At 54.6% G+C, this 21510-nt stretch overlaps 2 protein-coding genes and 1 non-coding gene across 4 annotated transcripts; all 3 read right to left on the bottom strand.

The window, feature by feature from the left end:
- Positions 1 to 1467: 1467 nt before the first annotated feature.
- On the bottom strand, positions 1468 to 5235 carry ZNF358 (zinc finger protein 358). 2 transcript variants are annotated; one of them, XM_054566257.1, is made up of 3 exons: positions 5104 to 5235; positions 3482 to 3587; positions 1468 to 3241 (listed from the first exon to the last, which is right to left on the bottom strand). In XM_054566257.1, exons 2-3 carry the CDS (start codon positions 3552 to 3554, stop codon positions 1533 to 1535), a joined length of 1782 nt encoding a protein of 593 aa, XP_054422232.1. In that variant the 5' UTR covers positions 3555 to 3587; positions 5104 to 5235; the 3' UTR covers positions 1468 to 1532. The 2 variants fall into 2 exon arrangements, with proteins under 2 accessions (XP_054422232.1, XP_054422234.1); XM_054566259.1 differs by lacking the exon at positions 3482 to 3587.
- A 3982-nt stretch (positions 5236 to 9217) lies between these two features.
- SAXO5 (stabilizer of axonemal microtubules 5) lies at positions 9218 to 15207 on the bottom strand. The gene is made up of 9 exons (XM_054566244.1): positions 14640 to 15207; positions 13341 to 13447; positions 13157 to 13257; positions 12804 to 12916; positions 12612 to 12721; positions 12095 to 12296; positions 11502 to 11587; positions 10855 to 11028; positions 9218 to 9292 (listed from the first exon to the last, which is right to left on the bottom strand). The coding sequence occupies exons 1-9, from the start codon at positions 15205 to 15207 to the stop codon at positions 9218 to 9220; spliced, it is 1536 nt and encodes a 511-aa protein (XP_054422219.1).
- A 5292-nt stretch (positions 15208 to 20499) lies between these two features.
- LOC129065017 (small nucleolar RNA SNORA79) lies at positions 20500 to 20643 on the bottom strand. Its single transcript, XR_008528552.1, has one exon. It is a non-coding gene; the product is annotated as a small nucleolar RNA SNORA79 (small nucleolar RNA).
- Positions 20644 to 21510: the final 867 nt, after the last annotated feature.

The raw sequence follows: 21510 nt of genomic DNA, 5'->3' as shown, positions 1-21510 counted from the left end.
CTGACCGATGTGGCTGGTTGGGCATGGCTCCCCGAACTGAAAAGGTTGCACGTTTGACTCCCCATCAGGGCACGTACCTAGGTTGTGGGTTCTGTCCCCAGCTGGGGCACATACAAGAGGCAACTGATCTATGTGTCTCTCCCATGTTGATGTTTCTCTCCTCTTCCTCCCTTCCCCTCTCTCAAACAAACAAAAGTTTAAAAAAAAAGAATTCACATCAGTCCTCTGCCAGAACCTGCAAGTGGCTTCCCATTTCTCTGGGATGACAAACCCCCCACTGCAGCCTCCCAGGGCCCTCTGACCCCCCACGCCGGGCTCTCGGGCCGGGCCTTCGCACACTCGCCCTGGGGTGGAACAGTTCGGGACACGGGATCTGGGGGGCGACGGTTCGGGTTAAATCTAGGTGCTGCCAACTGCCATTTCTCTGTCTTCCAGAGTCCCTTAAGCTCCATTTCATCATTTTCATTCATCCTCAAAAAGGGGTGCTCAATCATAGTTGCCCACTCCGTGGAGCTGTTGAAAGAATTAAGTGAGAAAAGGCAGTGGGGGGTGGGATGGGCGGAGGAGGAGGGCAAAGGGGAGGAAAATCAGGACAACTGCAATGGAATAGCAATGAAAACAAAAACACTCTGGCCGGTGGGGCTCAGTGGATTGAGTGTGGGCTTGGGAACCGAAGGGTCACCGGTTCAATTCCCAGTCAGGGCACAGGCCTGGGTTGCAGGCCAGGTGCCTGGTAGGGGGCATGTGAGAAAGCAACCACACATTGATGTTTCTCCCTCTCTTTCTCCCTCCCTTCCCTGCTCTAAATAAATAAAATCTTTTTAAAAGATCTTTTAAAAAATAACTTAAACATTCTTCAGAGCTAAAAAAAAATAAGAGAAAAGAAAATGCAAAAGCATAGCACAAGGCTTGGCCAACAGTGTTGATGATTAAATTAGTGCTTACTGGAATTAAAATCCTCCCTCCAGAAAGCTGTCCCTTACTTAAGTCAGAAGTCTTGTATACTTCTACACCAATGTACCGTATCCTGTAATTACTTTTTGAACGTTTCCAAGCTTGGTATCTGTGAGCTCCCAACAGATGTTTGCTGCATGCATAAATGAGCGGCCTCCTTTGTCTGGTGGTGCACCTAGAATGTGGACTTGGAAGGGCCAGGGGTGAGTCCGGGCAGCAGAGGAGGCAGGACAGCTTCCACAATCACTCCACGGCATCAATCAATTCCAACATACCATCCATCCCACCGTCCAGATAAACCAAAGGGAAGGGATGCTGCTCAGACCACCTGCAAAGCTAAGTCTGCTCCTGACTAAGGTGACCAGGTCTGGGGCAGCAGAGCGCTGACTGCTGGGGTCGGGGAAACCGGGGCTCTGCGTGAGGCTGGCTCAGGCCACACCTTCCCATTTCCCAGGGAGCTATGCATTAGGGGAAGAAGAGAAACAGAACCATGAAACAGAGCCAGAAGGCAGTGGGAGGATTTTACTAACTGCATGACACACAACTTCCCCAGGCCTCGGTGGGTACCAGTGTCCCCTTCAGCCATCCGGCCCCAGCAGTGCCCCTCGTTCCTTCACCCACTCAGGACTCTCACAGGTAGGGAGGGCTGAACTCTCACGGGTCGGGGAGCTGGGGTCAGGGTGGGAATCGGGGTTGGGGCTGGGGCTGGGCATAGGATCTAGGTCTGAGCTGCGACCAGATCCGTGGTCAGGGCTTGCCACAAGGTCAGGATTGGCATTGTGACCAGGCTTAGGGTCAGAATACTTGACAGGGTCAGGGCTGGGGGTAGATCCAGAGCCAGGGCCGGGTTTGGGGCTGGGATTGGGGAGGGAGCCCAGCACAGAGCCAGGGTCAGGGCCTAGGCCAGAGCCAAGTACAGAGACAGTGTCAGGACCCAGGAGGGAGACCTGTCCAGGCCGCAACATCGAAGCAGGACTAAGGCGCAGACTGGCCGCAGCGGCTGTAGCTGCCGCAGCTGCCGCGGCTGCGCCCTCATGCACCCGTTTGTGCTTGGTGAGGCTGGAGGCTTGGCCGAAGGCCTTGCCGCAGAGCTGGCAGCGGTAGGGGCGCTCTCCGGAATGCACGTGCAGGTGCTGCAGCAGCGCCGAGCTCTGCCCGAAGGCCTTGGAGCAGTGGGGACAGGCGTAGGGCCGCTCGCCAGTGTGGATGCGCAGGTGATGCTGCAAGTTGGAGCTCTGGCCAAAGGCCTTGCCGCAGTGGGGACAGCGGTAGGGGCGCTCGGCCGTGTGCGTGCGCTGGTGCTGCAGCAGCGCCGAGCTCTGGCCGAAGGCCTTGCCGCACTGCGGGCACGGGTAGGGCCGCTCGCCTGTGTGCGTACGTAGGTGTTTCAGCAGCGCCGAGCCCTGCCCGAAGCCCTTGGCACAGACCGGGCACTTGTGCGGCCGCGGGCCACCATGCGTGCGCAGGTGCTGCGCCAGCAGTGAGCCGTGCCCGAAGGCCTTGCCACACACTGGGCAGTGGTGGGGCTTCTCGCCACTGTGGCTGCTGCGGTGCTTCAGCAGCGTGGAGCGCCAGCCAAAGGCCTTGCCGCACGCTGCGCACTGGTAGGGTCGCGCGCCGGTGTGGATGCCCCGGTGCTGGGCCAGCGTGGCGCCGTGGCTGAACGACTTGCCACAGTCGGGGCAGCGGTAGGGCTTCTCTCCACTGTGAGTGCGGCGGTGCTGGCTCAGCCCTGAACTGCGGCGGAAGGCGCGCCCGCAATCGGGGCAGGAGAAGGGCCGGGGAGGACTGGCAGGTGCAGGGAGCACCGCCTGGCTGGTGGCCAGGCCTTCTGGGGTGGCAGTGAGGCTGGAAGAGAGGGGGTCCAGGTCTGGGGCTTCTGGGGGGCTGAGGGTGTCGCTGTTAGGGTCGAGGACCAGGGGGACAGGGCCAATGACGTCTGGATCGAGATCAAAACTCGAAGACATGGGGTCAAGATCTTGGGGATCCATGGCACGGGTCCCCAAGATGGAGCTTGGTGCCTCCGCATCAGGGTCCAGGTCGTTGGAGGTGGGCTCCAGACCTTCACAGCTGGAGTCCACGTCTTCAGAGACAGTGTTGAGATCTTCCAGGTCAGGCTCCGCGTCTTCAGAAACTGGGTCTAGCTCTTCGGGTTTGGGGTCCACGTCTTCTGAGTCTGAGTCTAGTTCTTCATAAGTGGGTCTCGGGCCTTTGTGGCCTGGGTTCCTGACCAGGACTGAGCGCCGCATCCCGGGTGTGGAAGTGCCAGCCGCTTCCGGGGCAGGATCTGCAGGGTGAGGACAGAGTGGGCAGAGGTAGGTTCTAGGGAGCAGGGGGTCTCTTTTGAAGCCTGGGCAGGGATGAGACAGGTGGCCAGGCTGTGCCCCAGCACCCACTTCTGAACAAATACATGGATCCTTCTCTTGCCTCAGACCACAGGGAGACTTGCCGCTCGGTCTAGCCAGGGCAGGGAGAAAAAAGACCCTGGTGGGACCTGGGGACGGGCCCTCCCTTCTTAGCCCCACACCTGGATGGAAGTCATGGGATCTGGCACTAGAGGTCTCCAGTACCCAACTCCATGGCTCTGCCCCTCTCTCCATCCTGGACTCCTCCTCCCGTGGGAAGCGCGGGTCCTGTGGAGAGAGAGTCCTAGGTTCCTACCCCTCGTGGAAAAGGGGCTGGCTGTCGGGTTCCTGGGCTCGCCTCTAAGTGCACGGCCTGAATTCCTGTCCCACAGTCACAGGTGGAACATCTGGGGGTTCCTGGTAGGGAGGGAGACCTCTGGCTTGACTATTAGAGAGAAAGCATCCTGAACTTAGAAGTCTGTATCTGGGGGATGAGGGTGGGGGGCATATTACATCTGGCAGTGCTCTTGGGTCACTGGGGGAACACAGGGGCGCCCTGGCTTGCTTCCTGGCGAAGGGACCAGCTGAATGCCAGGCCTCGCAGTTCCGGGGTGGGAGTGACAGTCAGAACACCTGTGTTTCAGAATGCCAGCTCCAAAGGTAAGAGCAGGAAGTGGGGAATAGCACGTGCGACCCGGCGGTGGGGAGACCCACGAATCCCACCGACAGGGCAGCAGTCCGGGTACTTGCTGCTCAGCTGGAGGGGAGACCCTGACCTCTAACCCTTAGCTGGGGATTGGGCGGAAATAAAACCTGGGGTCCCTCTTGGGTGACTGGGGGGACCCCTGAGCCCACTCGGAGAAAGGGGAGATTCCTGAGTGCCTGGCCCTCTCTGGCTGGGGTACGGGGGAGTGTGTCAGGAGGAAAGATCCTGAATTCCATGCTGGAGGTAGGGAGGCAGGGTGGGCGGCGGAGGGGGTGGGGTAGGGTGGGCAGGGGCAGAAACAGTAGCTGGGACCCCTTCTGGGGAGCATGGGGAGCTTAGAATTACCTGATCAGAGGTGATGCCTTAATCTACCCACCCCATGGCTAGAAATTGGGGGGAACAAATACATCTGTTCCTGGGGAACAGGGGACTTCTCCTGGGGAGGGAGACATCCTGGGCCACAGCCCATAGCTTCTAGTGGGTAAGCACCCGGAGGGGCTAAGTTCCTAGATCACCTCCTCTACCCAGAATCCCAGGTTGGAAGGTGGGGGAACAATGCCTGGGACCCCTCCTGGGTTCCTAGATGACCTCCTTCCAGAACTCTGGACCCCCAAGACTGGAGAGTGAGAGGAACAATACCCCGGGTCCTGGCATAGAGAGGGAAGCACTGGATCCCCATCTTGAGAAAGAGCCTCCTGAACTCCCAACCCCAGGCTCAGGGTGGGGAGAACAATGCCTGGAGACCCTCTGGGTTCCTGGGGCCGGCGGAGCGGGGAGGTGGGGGGTCCGGATCGGCTGTAGGGGAGGGGGCATCCTGAACCCCTGACCTCACAGCTGAGGGTTGCCCCCCATCCTTCGCCAGCTAAGGCGTCCTGCTCGGGCCGGGCCCACCCCCGGGCCGCAGCGGCGGACGGGGCGCGCCAGGCCCGCGAGACGTTCGGCCCCTCGCATCGCGCCGCGACAGGGTTTTCCCGGGCCCGGGCAGGCGGCGCGCTTGGTGGGGGGCGCACGGACGTCGCCCTGGGCCGCGCCCCGCACCGAGGTTCCCCCCACCCTAACCCGGTCCTCGTCCGCCGACCCGCTCGCGGGGACACTCACCCGGCGCCCCTCGCCCCTGCCCGGCCCGCTGCACCCGCCGGCGCCCCAGGGGCCCGCAGCTAGGCCCCCGCCCGCCAGCCCCGCCGGCGGCCCCCTCGGCCCAGCGGCCCCGCCAAGCGCTCCCGGGGAGCGAGAGGGGCCGGCCGAGGGCCGCAGCGGGAGCTGCTGGGACTTGTAGTTCGCCCGCGCCCGCCGCGGCCTTCGCCATCGCCGCCCCCGCCCCCAGAGCCAGCCTTTGTCCCGACCCTGCGGCCCCGACAGCGCGGCCGCGCACTTATCTGCGCCGCGCCCCGCCTGCGCGGCCGTCCTTGCCTGTCTCCCACTCCCCCCCTCTTCCCTTGCCTACTTCTGTCCCTTACTCTGTCTCTCTGCCCGTCTCTATCTCCATTCCTGTCGCTCTCTGCCCGTCTCTATCTCTATTCCTTTCTCTGCGCCTCTATTTCTGTGCCTCCGTTACCATCTTTTGGCCTTTGTACCCCCCCGCCCCCGCTCTCGCTCCCTCTCCCCGTTCTGCCCATGTCTCTGACTCTGTCTTTGTTCAAAACACACCAAACATGTCTCTCTCACAAGGTAAGTATAGCCAAGGCTCTGAGAAGCCCTGCAATTTACAAACGTGTTTATCTTTGCTTAATCCAGCATTTCCCTTTAAGGCTTCCCAAGGAACAGTTGGGGACTCTGTCCCTGAGTGTTTCCTTCTTCCTACCCAGTTAAGGGTCACTCACTGCCGCCACCCTGAGCCTGACACTCCCTGGAGTGATGATCCTGGGGAGAAGCCTGGCGGAGCCTGGGCAGACTTGACTTGGAGACAAAGATCCTGTGGGAGGGAATGAAGAACAGCTTGCGGCTGGCAGCCGGGCCGTGATGTTCTTCCCGGAACAGAAACAGCAGTCACAGAATATAAACAATGGTCGCACAAGGCCACTCTGTGACCACATCTGCACCAAGCCAGAGACAAGGGACACTGTGCCGCCACAAAAACACACACCCCTCCTGGCTGACTGAAATGACTGCTGCTTTTCTTACCCATGACAGCCCCACTTCTGGGATACACAGCACCACCTGAGACGTGGTTCTACTCGAAACTGCCCAGCACGCGCCCAGAGCCTGTTAGGATGCCCTCCTGCCCCGCTCTCCCCCACAGAGCTGCCCCGTGGCCGGCGGTCTTCCTTGCTGCTGTGTTTCTCATGGTCAGTGCCTGGTGAATTTTGTTATAGTCCTGAGCAAATCAGGCCTCTGGGAGTTGTTCCTCTTCCTTCCTTGAAACTTCTAGAGACCCAAGATCCGCTTTTCATGTCTTTGTGGAAAAGCCTGCAACAGATGTGAGAGACCTGAGACTGCAATTGGATTATGTGGCTGGTTCTTCGTTCTGCAGCTGCTGTTTCTGTCCGCTCAGTATCTCTATCGGCATCAGCACTTTTGCTTTCCCTTTGTTCATGAGCTTTATTCTACTTTATTTTTTAAAGATATTTGCTTTCAGGGAGGAGGGAAGGGAAGAAAGAAAGAGAAGGTGAGAGGTAGCGGCATGTTAACTACCTCACCCTTGCTCAACCAATCTCACATTTTAAGTTATTTCCTTTAATACTCTCCCCTTTCCAGGTATTCATTTCTAAATATCATGATTGCCATAGATGCCAGGGACAGACACCTAGTAAAAGTAGGTCAAAAACCCAGAAAATTTGTTGGCTCATAATATGGAAAGAATGAGGGCTTCAGTATCTCTATAGCCAAGAGCTGCTAACTTGGGACCTGTCCTGCAACACAGGAATGTGCCTTGAGTGGGAATTGAACTGGTGACCTTTTGGTTCAGAGGCCAGCACTCAACCCACTGAGCCACACCAACCAAGGTGAGATTGTGAGCTTTATAAGGAGCCTCATTCTGCCTGCAGCCACCTTCTTTAGTTGTCTGGAAGGATGGTCTGCAGACTGAAGTCAATTTGCATCAGGATGTGAAGGTGAGAGTTGCTTCAGCTCTTGGCTATAGACATACGGAAGCCCTCATTCTTTCCGTATTATGAGCCAACAAATTTCTCGGGCTTCTGAGCTACTTTTACTAGGTGTCTTGTCTCTTGCATCTATAACAATCATGACTAATTTAGAAATGAATACCTGGAAAGGGGAGAGTATTATAAAGGAAATAACTTAAAATGTGAGATTGGTTGAGCAAAGGTGCGGTAGAGGGCCCGGGCCACGACATACACACGTTCACTGTGAAGTGAACAGGGCTTCCAGGGCTTGTGCAGTGCGCCGCCTGCCCAGGAGCGCCGGAGGGGTCCTCCTCCGGACACTGGAAAACTCTGCTATGTGGAAGAAAAATAGCTGATTCAATTGTTGCCTATTTTATCTTGGGACTCTAACCCTGTGTCTCCTGAGACTGTGTTTTATGGGGCTTTGGAAAAAAAAATATCAGGATGTTGTAATATACACAGAGATTAACATCTACTCAGTTTTGTGAGATTGCCAGAGCTGAAGTCTCTGCCCCAGGCTGAAAGAGGAAGTTAGTAATCAGATAGAAGATAAAATTGGGATTACAGAGAAGAGGGTGTCCCCTAGGCCCCAGGCTGCACTCCCTGCCGGCAAAGGAAACACTCACCCTCACAGGGAGGAGCCTGCTCAATGTCTTTCCACCTTCCAGACTGGGGCAAGGCAGGTCTGAGGGGGACCGGCAGGCACAGGTCTGTTGCGAGAGACAGAACTCCACTGAGGGTGGGCTCTGGACTCCAAGACCCTCCTGCGGACTGGAGGACCAGTCACAGCGGCCCGTCCCCCTGGGCACAGTGCCCGTGACTCCAGCGGACCGAGTGTTCCTTGAATTCCAATGAGAGTCGGGTCAGGAAGATGCCCCTTTCCTTTGGGGCTTTAATTCTAAGGATTTGAGGTACCATATCCTTTTTTCCCCACCACTTGGTGAACTTTTAGATTTTCAGGAAGAATCCTGATGTGGAACCAGCATGCCTGATGTCAGACCTAATTGCAGGCCTTGTTGATTCTAAGCCAATAAAATCTCTTTCTCCTTGAGTAAAAGTTGGGTTTTTGTCACTTGCAACAAAGATTAAGACGTCAAAATTTAGGCACCATTTATTGAGTGGCAGCCGAGCGCTAGGCCCTGTTCTAAGTGTGGTTTGTGCTTGCTTTATTTAAACTTTGTAGGTACTCTATGAATGAAGGGCTCTTGCCACCCCCATTTGACTAATGAGGAAAGTGAGGGTCAGCGCGAAGTCACTTGTTCAAGCACAGAAATACAGGTAAGTGGCAGGTCTGAATTCTGCTGCTGGGTGATTTTTATCATGGATAAGGTCATTTTCCTTTCACTTTCAATCCTATTCATCTTATTTCATAAGCCTTTTCGGTTTTTGTAGTTCACAGAAAATGTCTTTTTTAGAAGGTAAGTGGAACATAGGAGGGACAGACATAAAGTACATCCAGAGTCATCGTGACGTGTCTTTCCGCATTGGTTAAATACTTCCAGTAAGGTTTCTCTTCTTTCCTGGCAACCATCCTGGGCTGGTCAGTTTCACTGTTAGAAAATGCTTCAAGTTTTGCTGAAATCTGCCTTCTTGTATCTCCTACTCATTGTTTCTCACCTGGTGTCTGGGTTGCTTTAAACCATTCCTAGAACCAGGCAGAAGCACAGATAATCCTGCAACTGGAGCTACGTGAAACTGAACACCAAAGCCAGCTCTCTGAGCTTTCAAGACAAAAAGGAGGTCTTTTTGATTGAGTAATATGGTCAATAAGGAGACCAGCTTCATCAGGAGCACCCGATTTTGTCCTAGGAATCCTTGTAGGAAGGATTTATTGCAGTGATCCTCAACCAGGGCAATGCCCCCTCCCCAACCCTGGGGACATGTAGCAACATCTGGAGATTTTCTTGGTTGTCACAGTTGGGTGTGGGAGAGGAAGTGTGTAATGGTTAAAGGCCAGGGATGATGTTAAACACCCTGCAAAGCACAACATGGCCTCTACAACAAAGAACGATCTTATCCAAAATGTCAGGAGGTATAGTGCTGAGATTGAGAAATCCTGGTTTACCAAGCAGTGAATCAGAAGAGGGCCGTGGAGAGCTTTAGTGGAGGCAAACGGAAGAGGTGCTCTGCAGCTGGTGACCCTCTTGTGGTCAACGTGGACACAGGAGTGCAGCCAGAAAGGCCCTCTTGTCCCTGTAGGACTGAAAGCTGAACTCCTGTGTTTTCTGTGGAAATGACAGGCTAGCCTCACAGAATGGCTGCCCATGGGGAAAGGACTCCTGGCCACACTTGGGGTTGGCTTTTAGTGGCCCATGGGATTGGGGGCTTTGGTTTTTTGAAGATTTGACTACAGTCAGGGAATCATATTCAGCTGCCTAGGAAGGCAGGCCCTGGGTATGGCCACCAAGACCCATCTTATTCCACACAGAACCGGCTTCCTGGTATTCTCGCCGTGCGCCAGACCTTCAAGGTAAGGTGCTATCCGAGGCACTGACTGGTCCTTTACATGCTTGCTAACGGGGTCACCCATGGGCTTCAGGGTCCCACCCCATCCTCCTCTTCCGTTCTTTTCATACTGTTGTCTGCTGGACAGCTGTCCCCTTGAATCCCATCATACCCGGATGGATTTTGTCAGTTCTGACCTGGGGGCCAGACCCCCAGCCAGTCAGTGCACCGTTCACCTCCCAGCCTCTGCCCACAATGGAGGCAGTTGTTGGACCATTCTCATCATGCCGACCCTTTCATACTTCCACTGAGCCCCACCCAGTTTCTCTCTTTTTTTTATTTTTTTAAAAAATTTATTTACTTATTTTTAGAGAGAGAAGGAAGGGAGAGAGAGAGGGAGAGAAACATCAATGTGTGGCTGCATCTCACGTGCCCCCCCTGCTGGGCCTGCAGTCCAGGCCTGAGCCCTGACTGGGAATCAAACCAGCGACCCTTTGGTTAGCAGGCTGGCGCTCAATCCACTGAGCCACACCTCTAGGGCGTGCTCTCTCTCTCCCTCTCTTTTAAAAATTTTATTCATTTTGGAGAGGGGAAGGTAGAGAAACATCTCTGTGTGAGAGAAACATCAATGGATTGCCTTTCGCACATGCCCCAACTGGGGACCAGGCCCACAACCCAGGCATGTGCTCTGACTGGGAATCGAACAAGCAACCTCTGGCTTTGCGGGACAATGCCCGACCCACTGAGCCATGCCAGCCAGGGCTCACCCAGTCTCTTAATGACTGCAGTCTCCTCACACCTTCATCTTACTCTTCCCTACTGACCATCTTCAGAAGGTAAGCTCTCTCCCTCCTTGACCTCGCGGCCACACACAGTGATACGTGTCCATTTCTCACTTATAACATTCAGTGAGAGAGCTAGTGTTTATCTCCATTTTAGAGGTGAGCAAACTAAGGCTAGAGGGCTCGAGAACTTGCCCAAGACTGCTTTCCAGGACGTGGAGGGCTCAGGATTTGGATTCTGTACATTTGGCCCCAGAAGCCTGCATTCTCCATGTCTCAGCACACTACCTCTCCACGTCATTCAGAAATTGTCATGGTACCTGAATATCTTATGCTGTGTCTGGCCGCCAAGTCTTTGCATGAGCTGGCATGACCTCCCTGCCCAGAGTGGAGCAGCCTCCACACTCTTCTGATGGAGTCATTCTCTCTGGCACAGTCCCCGCGCATCCAAACACCCTTTTGCACGGCTGACTGATGGAGGGGGTGGGGTGTTGCCAAGGTGGTGTTTATTGCTGGTAAGGACAGGGGTAGGTAGGGACCTGGGGGGCCTGAGGGTTTACCTTCCCAGCCCCCCAGCCCCACTGGTGAAGGGAGCCCAGTGGCACGTGGCTGTCCTGGAAGTTGCCTGATCTCAGCACTGCTGGGCCCTGGTACTTGAAGGCAAACTCATCCTCATACTGGGTTGAGAAGAAGCGCTGTCCACCCAGTGGGGGCTCCATGTGGCTGTCCTTGCACTGTGGAGTTAGGGGTGGCCTGGCAGGGCAGCCCGGAGGGTAGCTAACCCGCCCAGGCCACCCCATGGTCCCCGCACCACCCTGAGAGCATCAAAGCTTAGTGATGGGCAGTGGGGAGGTAGGCACAAAGGGCTGCAGTTTGGGCTGACCCGGGAGCTGGATGAGAAACCGGGGTGGGGGTGGGGGCTGGAATGACCCCAAGGGCTGGGGTGACTCCAGGAGACCCTTTGCTAACTCTTGGCTTGTGGTATAACTGTGGCTGGTATTTGAAGATGTCCCTGAGCTGATCCTGACATGACCTTGAGCTTGGGGTGACTCTAGAGTGACCCTGTGCGAACTTGCACTAATTCTGAGTCTCAGGTGACAATGGAAGCATCCTGAGATAATTCTAGATTGATTTGGGGGGTTTCCTGGTCAGGGAAGTGACTCTCCCCCCCCCCCCCCGCACCCCCGCCCAGCCCCCAGCCCCTCACCCGCTGTAGCATCTTCGCAGTCACGGAGGCTGGAGCTATTCTGTGTGGTTTCAGCATCTTCTGGTTCATGGTTAAAAAATCTGCTTCTGGGGATTTGGGTGTGGGGTGGCTGAATTGAGGGGTTGAGGGAAGAAAGGCAGACCCCACGGGGCAGGGATTTAGAGGATTAAGAATGGAGTAGGGGTCAGGGCGAAGCCTGGGCGGGTACGGAAATTGGATAAGGAGGAGGGAAGAAAGGAGGAGCCGAGGTAGGGGGTTGGGGGGAGGTGCCGCTGGGCAAGTTCAGACGGGTCTTTGGGGGTGGGGCCAGGCTGGGTGTGGACTCGTGAGTGAGGGAACGGAGCCCGAGGGTGACCGGGGAAAGCCGCGGGGCTAAGGTTGCGCAGGGGGCGGTACCGCAGCGAGAAGGGGCGGGGAGGCTGGTGGGTGGAGGGGGGGGTTATTGGATCAGGACCGCGAGGGGGCGGGGTTGTCTAAAGGCAGGGTTGGGATCTCGGTCGATCGGGTGGACGTAGCCCAACAGGAGAGGGAGCCAGAGTCGGGAGGGGGGAGTGGGCGGGGCCAGAGCTGTGGCAGGGCGGGGCCGCTCTCACCACCGGTGCCCTCTGGCAGGTTGCTCCGCAGCAAGTGGAGGTTGAGCGCTTTCTGCAGCGGTTGTGTGCCAGGGGGGTAATAGTCCGTGCCCATGGAGGTCTGGAAGAACTGTCTGAGCAGCTTCGACTCCCCCAGGGTCATGTGACTCTGCAATTTCTCATGAGGCACGTGGCGGCTGTGTGAGTTGGTCACTGGCAGCGGCTATAGGACCGCATGGCATTTAGGAGCTGTCCGAGATATCCCAAGGCCCGGTTGGATGGATGAGTTGGGTGCTATATGACTTCAGACGGGTCACACCCTCTCTGGGCCCCACCTGATGGCACCCAGAGTTGGTACGCTCTTATTTTACAGCCAGGGACACTGAGGTTAGGAGAAGTTAAGGGACTTACCCACCTGGAGATCACCGCACGCCTGTCAGGCTGACTCCTACCTCAGGACCTTTGCATAGTCTTTTTGCTCTACCTGGGAACTCCTTTTCCCTGCGGAGCCCAGCCTCCTCCCTCACTTCCCACTGACCTGGCCATAGAAGTGGTGCATGGAGGTGGTGAGGCTGCCTGGGCCTGGGCACCGATTTCCTCCCAGGATGTGTGACTCCGGAGTCCAGTTGTGGTGAAAAACAAAAGGCTCTGCCAGTGGCAGAGGAAGTGCTGAGTGGCTCTGGCTGGCTGCTGTGGGGGCAAGGGGCAGGGCAGCCCAGCAGGCTCTCACCTGGGTCCTGGGCACGGAAGTGCTCAGCGTTGGTGGTCCTGCCACGGAAGCGGCCATCGCCAGGGCCAATATTCACATAGTAGGTGTGGGCCGAGGCCCGGGCCTTGTCATACCTGCATATGAGGGGGGATCCACCTGATCTGGGCCCTCGCAACTCCCAGGAAAAGGGATGGGAGCAGGCTTCCCAGTGGCCAAGCATGTGGTACTAACGGTGGGAGATCCGGCACAACAGTGGGCCTTGCCTGCGGGTGACAGAGACCTCTACAGCACAGTGTTGGCGCTGGCCTCCGGTGGCACACTGCACAGGTTGCTAGGAGCCCTTTGCCCCGTCTTGGTGGTGGAAGGTCATATACCTGTCTGGGGGCAGACCCTGGGGCCTGTAGGCTTGTTTCTGTTCCGAACATATGGGCTCATAGCCAATCTTGAAGTCTCCCAGTGCCACACTGGAGGAGTCCTGTGAATGGACAGGGATGTGAAGATCAAGGCCACCCAGCCCCGTGACTGCCCTTCCCAGCAGCACCAGCAGCCTTGATTTACCCTCTTACACATCAAGGCAGGTGGGCTCATCAGGGCCTGGAACTGTCTCTGATAGGAGGTCCCGTCATCCCATCTCCTGTGGTCCCACTTGAGGGGGGTGGGGCCCCCTGAGGATGGGCAAGATGAGAGAGAGGGGTTAATTCCCTGCAGCCTCAGGCCCCCACGGTTGGGACTCCTTGTCTGGGAGGGGAGGTGGGCAGCCCTGACTAGCCTCGCCTGAGGCTGTTGGGCAAACACCAAAAATAGTAACAGTCACAAGGATAACTACCAAGTACTGAGCCAGGTATCTAAGTGCTTTGCACCTTGTTTGCAGGGACTGGTATCATCCCCCTCATCCACTTTACAGCCTCCCCGAGGCTCAGAGAAGTTAGAAACCACAGAAATTAAGAGCGAGGATAGAGTCAAATCCAGGCCTGACAACCTCTGGATCCAGGCTGAAAGGGCTCTGACTAGTGACGCTGGCCAGCGGCCCCCCTGGAGTCACGGAACTGGAAAATCACACACAGCAGCGACTCTTGGTTGAGCACTGACGCTGTGCCAGGAGCACCGTGCACTCTGGGCTCTTTTTGCTTCACCAGCTCCTGTGAACCGGGGCCCGGTCGCTCCATTCATTTCGCATAGAGGGGTCAACTGCTCAGTTACGCAAGGGGCTGGGGCGGGAGTGGGATGCTTGGCCGATTTGTCTGGTCCCCAGCCATCATTCATGACTTCGGCCCAGCCCCACAGCCCCAGAAGGGGTTCAGGAGTTATGCCCATTCTCTCTTTCTCTCTCTCTCTCTCTCTCTCTCTCTCTCAAAAGATTTTATTTTTAGTCAGAGGGGAAGGGAGGAAAAAGGAGAGGGAGAGAAACATCAATGTGTGGTTGCCTCTCGTGTGCCCCCCACTTGGGGACCTGGCCCACAACCCAGGTGTGTGCCCCGACTGGGAATCGAACCAGTGACCCTTTGGTTCTCAGGCTGGTGGTCAATCCACTGAGCCACACCAGCCAGTACAGTTATGCCCATTCTATGGATGCAACAACTGAGGTTCAAGGACGTTCCAGGGTTTCTCAATCTCACACCGTTGACCTTTGGGGCTAAATAATTACTGTGGGTGGCTTGTCCTATGCGTGATAGGGTGTTTAGCAGCAACCCTGGCCTCTACGCACTTCCTGTCCATTAGCATTCCCTCTCCCAGTTATGACAACCAAAATGATCTCCAGATGTTGTCAAATGTCCCTTGGGGGAGGGCACAGGCCCCTGACTGCTTTGAGAACCTCTGGGTTGAGCAAATAGCCCAGGGCGCCAGGGGAGCGCTCACGGAGGTGGCCGCAGGACGCTGTGGACTGAGGGTACACGTCGTGCGGCAGGAAGAGCGCTTGGTGAGTGGTTGGCGGAATGCGCAGCTTGGCTCGGTCACCAGGTGGCACCGAGTCCCGGTGGAAGATGAGGCGCGCGCCTGGGCTCTGCTCGCTGTCGCGCGCCGGCAGCGCTGGCCAACCGTAGTCGGCGCGCGCGGTGGAGAGGAGGGCACGTCCCCGCGCGTTCTCTCGCACTTGCAGGTGGCTGGCCTGAGCGGCGTGTGTGCACGCCCCCGCCCGCGCCCGTTCCGTCTCCCTCAACGGGGTGGGCGGTGACACAAACGCACAGTGTGCCGCCGACAGGAACTCCCCACTGGCCCAGCGCGTGTCCTGATGGAAGAGGGTCGCTCGAGGAGGCGGCGGGCACGGCAGTGCGCGGGGGACGTCCGGGTATGCTGGGAAGTCGCGGTGCGTCGTGGAATGCGTGGCACCCATGTGCAGCTGCGGGTCCGACCCCAGAGCGAAGTGTGAGGCCTTGAGGAAGTCCCGCCGGGCCGCCGGGCACGGCAGCAGGGCACCCACGGGCATCGCGGGACACAGCGCCACCTGTGAGGAGGTGGGGACACAGGACTGAGCAAGTGCCTGCCAGGACCATGCTGTCTTTTACTCCTTGTGTGCCAGGCACTGGGCCTGGGATTGAGGCCTTGATAAGAAACAGGTGCAGCCCCTTGTGCTGTTCCCAGGGAAAGTAAGAAATGAATAATCATTTCTTTGACAGTTACTGGCTACGGGGTCCATCAGCTCATGAAACAGACTGAGATCCCTGACCTTGTGGAGTTGATAATGGGGCAGAAGGTGACAGTTTGTAATATACTAATATAATAAATGTAATATAATTTGTATATAATATAATGCATTGTAAAATCATTATATATCATGTAATTATATAATCGTGGTAGGTAAATTAATATATAATCTATAATATAATAACATAAATTGCAGCATAAACAGAAGGTGACAAGTGCTGTGGTCACAAAAGTCACCCCGGGTAGAAGGGTGGGTTCCAGGTGGGAAGGCTGCGTTTTAAAACGGCAGGCCTCCCCGAGGCGAGAGGCGAACAAAGGCCTGAGGACGGTGCGGGCTGCGTTCCTGGCGCCGCCCCGGCGGCTGTGAAGGCCCTGCGCTGGCCCGGCCCGGCGCGCAGCGGGGCGCTGCAGGCTACCTGCGCCCTCCGCCCGGCCTGCGTGCCGCGCCTGCAGCCGGCCGCCAAGGCCCGGGCTCTCCGCTCCGCCTCCGGGAGCCCCCTCTGCCTGCCTGGCTGTGGCCCAGCTCCGCCGGCTCCCCTCACTCTCACGGGCGTTGCCGCCCCCTGCCGTGGTCCCCCTGCATCCCCTCAGGCCCCCGGACAGCCAGAGGTTTCCATACTGCCACTCACTTCTGTGACCTTCAGTTCCAGATGCCCGGCGTCCTCTTCGGCCCCCTGGGACAGCCTTGCCTTCCTCAGAGCAGAGGTGCCTCCCGCCCGGCCCTCCTCGCTCTGTGGCGACCAGGCACCGGTGCCAGCAGCGCCCGCGGCGCACGTTCACCTCCTGCAGGGGCCCTTCCGCAGCTGCTCGCCGTGCTGACCGCTTTCGAAAACGTACATCAAGGGTTTTAATGAAACCACAGTTTTTCAGGGTCTAAGTTTGTCACTTTTTAAAAATTATCATTTTGCCACCTAAAATAGTTGAAGTTGGGAAGGTGTCAAGTGGTTTATGGAAGAATCTGACAATTGAAACGAGTAACCAGGTCACCTTGGGCTCCTGTGACCTTCAGCTTCCTCATCAGGGATAAAGAAGACAGGGCACCTACCCGGGGCCGTGGCGTGGAGCTCACGAGTCTTGCAGTAGGCGCTCAGCAGGCACGGGGCTGACCCTCCCAGTTCCCTCTGTCCCCAACTCGCAGAAGGCGCTCGCATGCTCCCCCCAAGGCTGCATCCGGGCCGTCTAGCCCTGCCCATTGTGACTCAAAATGCTTCCTCAGACAATGCTGTCACAATGGTCCCCCGGCAACTCGGAACAGCTGGGAGGAAAGTGGGGAGCAAGGCCAGAGAACCCCGCCCCCTGGGAGCTCGGGGAGCCTGCCAAGTGACTTGACTTCTTGAAATCTCCATTTTGTCGTCTGGAAAAGGGGCTGGGAATGGTAACCACTTTGAAAAGCAGCGGTGACGGTCTGAGGCCACAGGCTGCTGGGATCTGTTTCCACCATGTTCCCAGGTTTCCCGCCTCGTCGGCTTCCTAAATGTCCCCATGCCAGATGGGCAGTCTCTCAGAGTCACTGCACGGCTTCCTGCCGCTCCAGGGCTCACAGCGTTCAACACCACCTTAGCGAACGCCAGGGCCCGCCCCTCCCGCCCCATCAGGAACACACCTGCCGCTGAACAAATTCGGGCTTATCGCTCACTGCAGCCAGGAGCACACACTCCGTGAGGGATTGCAGGCATCTCGGGGGTGTAAAGGGAATGGTCAGACTTGGGCTTCTTAGGTGACAGGAAAGTTCTGGATGTGAGCGGTGGGGTGATCGCATGACAGTGAGTGCTCTGATGCCACTTCAAGATCACAACAGTAATCATATGTTTTGTATATTGCATATATGTTTGACCACAATAAAAGTTTTTAAAAGGAAAGAAGACAAACACGCAATAAAGATATAAATGTAGTCAACCTGTTTCAGTTCATGATACAGCCAATCACCTACCAAATGGAGGCTTGCTTTTTTTTTTAATTGGGATATAACTGACATAAAAGATAGGTTACAGTTTACAACCTATTGATCTGCTACATTTATACTGCATTGTGGTTGCCGTTCTAGCGAATACCGCTGTGGCGTCACATAATTATCATTTCTTCCAGTTTGGGAACAAGATTCAGCCTCTGAACAAGTTTTATGGTTATGATAGGGTCTTGCTGTCTGTAACCATGTACCGAGTACTAGGCCTCCAGGGCTTATTGGCCAAGTGGGTCCCTTTTCACTAAATTTAAGCAAATTCTTGTTTTGTGCACAGTCCCATCAATTGAGGCACAGTCTCATCACCTGCTCCCCAGCACCAAGTGCCACCCAGCCAGGCTGATACAAACACAGCGCGTGGGTCAGCCTAGTCCTGCTGTTTGCTGGGGAAGGGCGGCCCATGAGTTGCATCCTGGGTGTTGCAGGAAGCAAGGGGGAGAAGTACCTCTTTTATTGAGGATCTTAATTTTTATCCAGCAATCCAAGGAATGAAGTGAGGCTAAAGCTGTCGGGGTCAAGGGGCAGCAGTGACTCGGATTAGCCAGGAAAAGCCAACGTTTGGTTGCTGCTGTGGCTTGGACAATGCCCACATTTTGCCTGTGTTCAGACTACGAGTGGGCTTGTTTTGCCTTGTTCTGTCACGGTCACTGAGTGGCCTTGTCTAACGGTGGCATTCTGTGAAGTTATTTCTGTCTGGCGGGAGAACACCAGGGCCTCGCTCTGGCTGCCAGGCCAGCTCTTAGCAACAGGCAGGTCAGCTGCGGACACCCGGCCAGCTCCTGTCTCTTTCTCAAAGGTCAAGCTCAGCTCTAACTAGATAGTAGGGGGTGCTGGGAGGGCTGGGCAGGGCCTGCAAGGCCCACTGCTGTGCTCGACCCAGAGCAGGGCCTGGCACACAGCGGGTTGCTACGAGGCAGCCAGGCAGCCCAGGCTCTGGAGGAGAGGCCCGGTGGCTCGTGCAGGCTCTGCGGCCTGGGCTCCCGTTCCCTCGGCAGACCCAGAGCGTGGCTCAGGGTTGATTTCTGCTCAGGAACAGTGTCCCCACTTGGGGGGTGGGGATACACAAAACCCTGCACCCTGGTTTTAATAAAGGAGGGCTGCAGTTAGACGTGGGGATTAAAGAATCTCTTGGGCTGTTGTGGGGAAGGCAGGCCTGGGGTGGCAGGGGCGTGGGGTCCAGGTGAGCAAGATTAGGGGTTCTCTGTGGAGGGGCTGTGGACTGGGAAGAATTGGATGGATTCATGGGATATTTTGGTGACTGTTGAGATATAGGCAGAGTGGAGGGACAGAGGTGAGTGTGATGTCCATGTCTTCTATGGCTGGGAGGCTGGAGGGCCTGTGGGGCAGCCCCGAGATGGGGACGTGGGAGAGCAAGGTGTTGGGGGACGATGCTGTGGTCTGCCTGGGACTTGCTGAGTGTGAGGGGCTTGTGGGATGCTCAGGGGAAATGTCCAGGGGGCAGGTAGGGGCAGTTGGGAGCAGGGGACAGATCAGGCCAGAGATGGGGGAGAGGCCAGTGAAGAGGTGGCTCGGAAGTTGTGGGAGCAGACGACATCTCCCAGGACAGTGCAGGTAGAGCAGGAGCTGAGCTCCACAGGCAACGACACTTACTGAGAACCTGTTTTGTGGCAGGTATGGGGATATAGCTGAGACCACAGCAGATAAAAGTCCCTGCCCTAGTTCACATTCTGTTGAGGAAAGACAAATAACTATACAACTAGATCAAGCTGCAAAAGTAACAGTTGGGTAGTGTTACAAGCTAAGAACAATAGGACAGCAGGGAATGTGGGTAGTAAGTGCGCTGGTGTGATGGGGAGGTCCCATGAGAACAGGATGTTTGAGTAAACATGAGGAGGGTGTGGGAGAGGAAGCCAAGTGACTATTTGGATGGAGACCATTCCAGGCAGAGAGAACAGCAAATGCAAATGTCCCGAGGCAGAATGTGCTGCAACTTCAAGGAACAGGAGCAGGGGAAGTGGTTGGAAAGGAGTGACTGAGGCAGGAGGAGTAAAAGGAGTTGAGATCAAGATGGAATATTTTGCAAAAGGCAATCAATCAGCCAACATCACTAATTGTTAAGAAAAGGCAAAAACAAACAAACAAACAAACAAACAACCAAAACACTGCAGTGAGATACAACTTCACACCCAGTAGGATGACTATAATAATTTTTTAAAAGCAAAATATAAGTGTTGGCAAGAATGTGGAGAATTTTGTGCATCATTGGTGGGAATGTAAAATGGTACAGCCACTGTGGAAAACAATCTTTTTACTTTTCCTCACAAAAGTCAAACATACAGTTACCATATGATCTAGTAATTCCACTCTTAGGTCTCCACCCGAAGGTACTGAAAGCAGGGGCTCGAACATGCACAGCCGTGTTCACAACAGTATTATTCACAACAGCCAAAGAGCGAAAACAACCTCAACGTCCATAAGCTAATGGACAAACAAAACGTGGTCCCTCCACACAATGGGGTATCATTCAGCCCCAAAAGGAATGAAGTACTGACTGATCTAAGCTCCAATGTGGCTGAATCTCAAAAACATGAAGCTCAGTGAAAGAAGCCTGACGCAAATGGTCACATGTTGCATGATTCCATTTATATGGAATGTCTGGGACCGGCAAATCCAGAGACAGACAACAGACGGTGGCCGCCAGGGGCCGGGAGAGGGAGGGATAAGAGTGGCTGCTCAAGTGGCAGGGGCTGCTTTGAGGGTGATGAAAATGTTTTGAAATTAGAAAGGAGTGATGTTTGTACAACACATGAATGTACTAAATGCCTCTGAATAGAACATTTTAAAATGATGACTTTTATCACAATTTTTAAAAAAGTAAACAGGTTGTTAACTTTTAAAAAACTTATTCAACTTTTTCACGAGACAATACTGCACAAAATTCAAAAGCTACAATGTGCTACAAAGTGAACATTTTTTATTTTATTTTTATTTTTTTATTTATTTTTATTATTTTTTTATTTTTTATTTTTTATTTATTTTTATTTATTTTTATTTTTTATTTTTTTATTTTTTATTTTTTATTTATTTTTATTTTTTTATTTTTTTAATTTTTTAATTTTTTAATTTTTTTAATTTTTTTTATTTTTTTTAACTAAGTGTTTGATTCCGCAAATTTCAGAAAATAAACAGATAATCCCATTATCCTAATATTTTCTGAGTGAAGAAAATCAAATTTTAATTTATGATGACCTAAAATCCTAGAGCCAGACCTGAAGGCAATAGGAGGAACAGTCATCAAACAAAGTGAACATTTTTTTAAAGATTTTTTTTTTTAGTTAGTTTTAGAGAGAGGGGAAGGAGGAAACATAAATGTGCAGTTGCCTCTCCAGCGCCCTCTACTGGAGACCTGGCCAGTAACCCAGACATGTGCTCTGATTGGGAATTGAACCAGCAACTCTTTGGTTTGTAGGGTGGCATTCAATCCACTCAGCCACATCAGCCAGGGCATGAAAATTTAATCTCCTCTTTCCAGCAAGTAGTTGCCCTCCGTGCATTCCCAGGAGACTCACATTACCATGTTCTTGCCTATTAGGTCCTTCTAGGGAGCCTATGCGCTTCCTTAACTTTCTAAAAGTACCTTATATATTACAACAGCCACATATGCTCATTATAGAGAAGCAGTAAATGCAGAAAGAGCGAAAGAGAAATTTAAAAAACTCTTTCAGCCCTGGTGGGGTGCTCAGTTGGTTTTAGCGTCCTCCCTATACGCCAAGGTTGTGGGTTCAATCCGCGGGCAAGGCACACACGAGACTCAACCAATGATGTGTAAGTGGAACAACAAATCCATGTTTCTTTCTCTCCCTCCCCTTCTCTCTAAAACCAATAAATAAGAATTAAAAACAAACAAAAACCATTTTGCTTGGAATAAATTTTTTTTTTTGGTGGGTAGTTGCGGGTTGGTTAACTTTGTGGGTTGGTTAAGTGAAGGGAAGCCACGGCGGGGCCGTCAGTGGCGCGCTCTGGCGGGCGCGCGGTGAAGGCAGCCAGCTCCCAGAACTTGTCCCGTCTGCACACGGCCGTGGGAGCGCGCACGCGACGGCCCGGCTGCAAACTCCGATCGCAGCAGCGGCAGACAAAGAAACCACTCAGAGGATCCCGGCCCCG

The sequence above is a fragment of the Pteronotus mesoamericanus genome, unplaced genomic scaffold (assembly GCF_021234165.1).
Source record: "Pteronotus mesoamericanus isolate MK-2021 breed Mesoamerican mustached bat unplaced genomic scaffold, CSHL_Meso_final contig_171, whole genome shotgun sequence".
Lineage (NCBI taxonomy): Eukaryota > Metazoa > Chordata > Mammalia > Chiroptera > Mormoopidae > Pteronotus > Pteronotus mesoamericanus.
The sequence above is the reverse complement of the archived record's forward strand: the minus strand, read 5'-3'. Positions and strand labels throughout refer to the sequence as shown.